Source organism: Phalacrocorax carbo, chromosome 24 (genome assembly GCF_963921805.1).
Source record: "Phalacrocorax carbo chromosome 24, bPhaCar2.1, whole genome shotgun sequence".
NCBI lineage: Eukaryota > Metazoa > Chordata > Aves > Suliformes > Phalacrocoracidae > Phalacrocorax > Phalacrocorax carbo.
Genome location: NC_087536.1, coordinates 7,361,917 through 7,367,508, shown reverse-complemented (window position 1 = coordinate 7,367,508; position 5,592 = coordinate 7,361,917). Strand labels below are relative to the sequence as shown.

General features: G+C 50.1%; 1 protein-coding gene across 1 annotated transcript in view; it reads right to left on the bottom strand.

Moving 5' to 3' along the window:
* Window positions 1-78: 78 nt before the first annotated feature.
* The window catches only part of ADAM9 (ADAM metallopeptidase domain 9), a 31,498-nt gene continuing 25,984 nt past the window's right edge, over window positions 79-5,592 (bottom strand). Inside the window, exons 19-22 of the mRNA XM_064472841.1 lie at window positions 5,445-5,583; window positions 4,861-4,963; window positions 3,038-3,165; window positions 79-2,309 (exon numbers count right to left, since the gene is read on the bottom strand). Coding sequence (XP_064328911.1) covers window positions 2,195-2,309; window positions 3,038-3,165; window positions 4,861-4,963; window positions 5,445-5,583 — 485 coding nt within the window. The 3' untranslated portion in view covers window positions 79-2,194. The remainder of the gene's footprint in view (window positions 2,310-3,037; window positions 3,166-4,860; window positions 4,964-5,444; window positions 5,584-5,592) is intronic.

Genomic DNA, 5,592 nt, shown 5'->3' with positions numbered 1-5,592 from the left:
CTGCCCGTCCGGTAACGGCCCTGCCGCGTCGGTTGGGCCCCGCCCACCCGGGAAAGCAGAGGCAGACGAGAGCACCTTGTACAAAACCGGCATCTTTATTGCTCATTTGTTTCTTACAAAGGGGTCGGTTACAGCCCTTTCGCCAGAGCCCGGCGGTACCGGGGCGCCGCGCGCTGCCGCAGGGAGCAGGGACGGTGCTGCCGAGCGCGAAGGTTTAAACGCGTGTCGGACACGGACGGCGCCTCCGCTTTCTCCACACCTGCTCGGGGGGCAGGGATAAGCGTACGCTTTAAAAAACAAAGTCAGTAGTCATCTTCAGTATTCAACACGTGTAAAGTTTCAGCTATTTCCTTTCCATAGAATCGCTTCTAAAAACCGCACGCTCGCTGCCCTACGCCACCACCCTGCGGATATTGCTAACGTGCACGCTGGAAGTATAAAAACTCTTTATCTGTTAAAAGGCACCATTTCAACATAGTTTTAGTTCGCACATACAGCTTCAGACACAACGAAGTATGTCTCTTCTCGGATGACCTCATTCCCCGGATTCCCTCTGCTCGTCCCCACCCTCCGCGCCGGGCCCGCTCCCGCCGCGGGCGGCCTAGAGAGGCTGCCCCAGACACCCGCCTCGTTCGGCTGCGAAGCTAACCCTGACAGACAGACAGACACAGCCCAAACTGAGGAGAATACAAGGAAAATTAGGAAGTGATTATCTTGGAACAAACAGAAGACCCCCACAAATACGTCTGGTGATATTCTAGGTGACGTTTTACATATTTTAATAGTGTTATAAATCTTAGTCTAAGTTTATGGGAAACCACAGGAGTTCAAGTATTTTATTACTGCAAATGCAAACACTATATATATATATTTATATATGCAGATACAGAGGGAAAGATTTTTGTTGTTGTTTGGCAATATTATGGGGGATTTTACAGACTGAGTCTGTACTGGTTGGCTGGCACAAAGTGACAAAGCCAATCACTCTTTTCAGTACTTCTTTCACTTCTAGCAAGTTTGGCAACGGATTTCTATTTGTGAGCACCTGCGCCCAGTTTCTACCCACGGCACAGCGGCCCCGCGCTCACCACGTCTCCCCTCCTCCGCCGGCACGCCACGTGCTGAACACGCCTTTTCAGAAAGGGTGTTTTAAAATCTAGTTTAGCCCGTGGCGTGGAAGCGGAGGGCAGTCCCATCGAACGCAAGTTAGGCTGTAAGCATCCTGACTGACACTAAAGGGGTTTGGGGATTAGGGGAAGAGGCTGCGTTAGTCAACAGGTTCCTGTTTAAAGTGCTCGGAGAAGCTCCGGGGGTCGAGGCAGATACGGCACTTTCTGCTTCTCGGTGTTCTGCAGGGACTGCCTCTCAGTCTTCTGACCGAAATGAAAACCTAAGAGCACCCCATTTTCTAAAACCAAAATACGGCCATGTCTCTTCGTACCTTTATCTCCATTGCCCGTTCACGGTATTAGTGGAAATTAGTACAGGATTCTCATTTAGCAAGTCAGTTACTAATTTAAAACCATTAAATTTTGTGCTATATGAGCACTGCTTAGTGTCAGTCAGCATGAAAGTAAGAATTTAAGTGCATTATTACACATCAATAAACATATATACATGCATAGACATGTTTACAATATATTTATCTTCCTCTGAAAAAGTACACCGATACCTTATTTCACTTGTGCCATTAATGTGTAAATGGGTAACATTTTCCAGTCCATGCAAAATAATTTTAAGATAATTGGCCAGATTTCCTTGTTTCGAAAACGGCATGGGTTACCTCAAGTTCTTCACTGTACAGATAGAAAGACGACAACAAATCGGATAATTTCATGATTAGGGCTCATCGCAGAAATGGGGGAACCAAAAGCCACTCGAGTGCTGTACTTTAAGCATTATTCAGCTGCAGGCTGCTCGGCTCCCAGCCGCACAGCCCCGCCGCCGTTTACAAAGCCACGCTACTCAGATCTAAGAACGGGTTAGATGTTTTCGGTTCCTGTAGCTTTGGTAGAGGTATTTAGTTTAAAGTTTTACATTCCTCGTTTCAATATCTCATTTGCCTTATCCCAGGCTGCAGAAGGAAAGCTTTCCAGGATTACCACGGGCCGCTCGATGCAAGAGGGACGACTGCCATTTCAGCTGTCTCAGTGGACAGGTCAGCTCACGGGAAGGCCCCGAAGAAGCCCAAAAGCTATTTGGGAGGCAAAGGTGCCGGTCGAGAAGGAAAATACTGTCCCTGAGGTAAACATTTTTGCTGTGAAGGAGGAGGTCCCTGAGGTGCACATCTCTGTTGCGGAGGCGGCGGCCTACAGGGGGACAGAGAAGCCGTCGTCAGGCCAGGTGGCTGCGCCCCACGCGCGGCCCTCCCCCGCCCCGGCCCTGCTCCTGCCCTCGGCTTCCGCGCCGAGGGCTCACGTCGAACACGCCGCGGTCAGACTCGGCTGCCCGTTGCCCGCGACCCTCCCGGTTTGTCACACACCATCTTCCCCAAAATAGTTTGAAGATCCCCACGAGTTTCCCACCCGCACAAGCTATTTTAAAGCACTCCCTCTCGATACCCTGTGGTTTCTGGACACGCGTGTCTTATGGCATGGGCTTTACATCTTAGGAATACAATTAAAAAGTAAAATGAAAAATAAAGGTAAACGTTCTGTTCAAAGTTAATGAGAAATGGCCCTGCACTAGGCAATAACGTTCCCCAATCAGCAAAACGCCAGATTTTTGAGTAAGATCTTTTTGAACTGGGTATTTTGAGAAGCATTTCATTCACCTGCATGCAGGGCTAATCTGGCGTACAGCGTTCCCAAGCCTGTTAATCATAATGTAGCCGTGACAGTGTGCAAAATGAATGCTGCGGGTAACAGCACTTTGGTTCCACAGCGTGAAATGAAGGAGAAACTTCTTTCAATAAAAGGTCAGTCCTGCTTGCACATAGCGTGTGACGGAAGACCCTAATGCTTACAGAGATGAAGGCAACGACAACCTGTATACATCGGGGCACCTGCCAATAGTGATTTGCAATAACTCAACCAACCTTGTCGGCAGCTTCTGTGGCTGTGGGGGCTGGTATTGCTGAGAGGGGTAGTAAGACTGATGGTAAGCCTGCTGAGGATACTGGTTAACGGGGTAAGATGGAACAGGAAAGGTATTTGGTTCCATATCCTACAAAGAAAACAACGAGAACGTTCAGAGATTTGCACTTAGGGAATTGTTTGTTTCGTAACACAGAATACACAGAATCGTATAGGTCAGAAAAGACCTTTAAGATCATCAAGTCCAACCATTAACCTAACGCTCTAAACCAGGTCCCCAAGCACCACATCTACACGTCTTTTAAATACCTCCAGGGATGGTGACTCCACCACTTCCCTGGGCAGCCTGTTCCAGTGCTTGACAACCCTTTCAGTGAAGAAGCTTTTCCTAATGTCCAGCCTAAACTTCCCCTGGCACAACTTGAGGCCATTTTCTCTCATCCTATCACTTGATACTTGGGAGCAGAGACCAGCCCCCCCCTCACTCCAGCCCCTCTCAGGCAGCTGCAGAGAGCAAGAAGGGCTCCCCTCAGCCCCCTCTTCTCCAGGCTAAACCCCCCCAGCCCCCTCAGCCGCCCCCCAGCACACTTGTGCTCCAGACCCTGCCCCAGCCCCGCTGCCCTTCTCTGGACACGCTCCAGCCCCTCCAGGCCCTTCTTGTCCCGAGGGGCCCAAACCTGAGCCCAGCATTCGAGGTGGGGCCTCCCCAGGGCCGAGCACAGGGGCCCCATCCCTGCCCGGCTCCTGCTGGCCACACCAGTGCTGACACAAGCCCGGGGGCTGGTGGCCTCCTTGGCCACCCGGGCACTGCTGGCTCATGCCCAGCCGGCTGTCAGCCAGCACCCCCAGGGCCTTCTCCGCCGGGCACTTCCCAGCCCCTCTGCCCCGGGCCTGGGGCGCTGCCTGGGGTTGGGGTGACCCAAGGGCAGGGCCCGGCACTGGGCCTTGTTAAACCTCACACAACTGGCCTCGGCCCATCGATCCAGCCTGCCCAGGCCCCTCTGCAGAGCCCTCCTGCCCTCGGGCAGATCGACACTCCCGCCCAACTTGGTGTCACATGCAAACTCCCTGAGGGTGCCCTCGATCCCCTCGTCCAGATCACTGATGAAGGTATTAAACAAGGCTGGCCCCAACACTGAGCCCTGGGGAGCCCTGCTCGTGACCAGTCGCCAACTGGATTTAGCTCCGGTCACTACAACTCTTTGGGCCATCCAGCCAGTTTTTTACCCAATGAAGAGTACGCCCACCCAAGCCACGAGCCACCAGTTTTGCAGGATACTGCTGTGACATTAGTTAAGTGACATTTAAGACCACTTGCAAACAAACCTGAGAAACGCAGCAGAAAGAAGCAACAGCACTCTGAAAAGTACTACATTTTGGAAAAAAACCAAAAAGGTTGATCCATGACAAGCACTTGATTTGTTCTGCAAGTGTGCTTTGGTCAGTCATTGCATTCAGAGAGGAACTGCATTCTGCAAAGGAGCGGGGCCAGGGAGCTGGCAAGGATTGCTCCCTTCCTCGTGTGGGGTGGGGGTTCCAGCAGGAGGGAAAGGAGGTAGTAAAGCAGGCAAACTGCTTGCCAAGCCAAGCACAGCATGTTAAAAAAAAAAAAGCTTAAACAGTGGGAAACTGAGGAGTTCACACACACACCCCTTAAGAAATAATTATCCTCTTTGCCTCTTAGCAAAGAAAAAACCTGATTTGCAGAAATAGAAAAATAAAGTAACTTTGAAGCTTTTATTAGGGCAAGAATTATATGAACTACCTTCATCTGTTACTTTAAAGTAAGAGATAACAAAGTAATGAAAAAGTAGATCACTCCTACCCTGGGTACGCCTCTTGGAGGATAAGGCATGCCATGTGAAAAGCCCCTGTGGTGGTAGTCTCTCGGTTCAGTTTCTGTCCTAGGAGGTGGTGACTGAAGTGACCTGAAATCCCGTTGATATAGACTGTGTGAGCATATAACCTTGACAGAATGACTATGCAGGCTATGAACCCAAGCACTTGAACCCGCTAGATGGATTTGTACTATCTTAGCACACATCAAACGTCAGGAAGATGACATTTACCACAAATCTAACAAACATAACCCTTTTTCTGTTTAGGACTATGACAGCTTTATTTTGCCACTTTATACCAAAGGTGGGACCCAAAACCATAAAACCCATCACCAATGAACAGCAACAAACATAACGGTAAAAAGATAGTTCTGCTCCCTCAATTTAAGATGAATTTAGCTTTTCTGTTCCTGCCCAGGGCAAGCAGCATGCGTCACTTGATGCAGGGGCCTTTGCCTGCCACCCTGGGACAGGAATATGCCTCCATACTTTGGCATTGGCTTGTGTAAACCAACGTCCAGGGACTACTTCGGAAGGGCAGAGAAGCAGGTAAAAAGGAGACTGTACTTACGAATGGCAGCGTGACATCAGCCTTCTAAACCATCGCTTCAGCCTGTCTCTTTTTGCAAATGCCAGAGCAGCAGCTATAAGGAGTGGGAGGACCAGGAAAAAAAATACCAGCAGCCCATTTCTCAGCGAGGTGTCTTTGTTTGATGGGG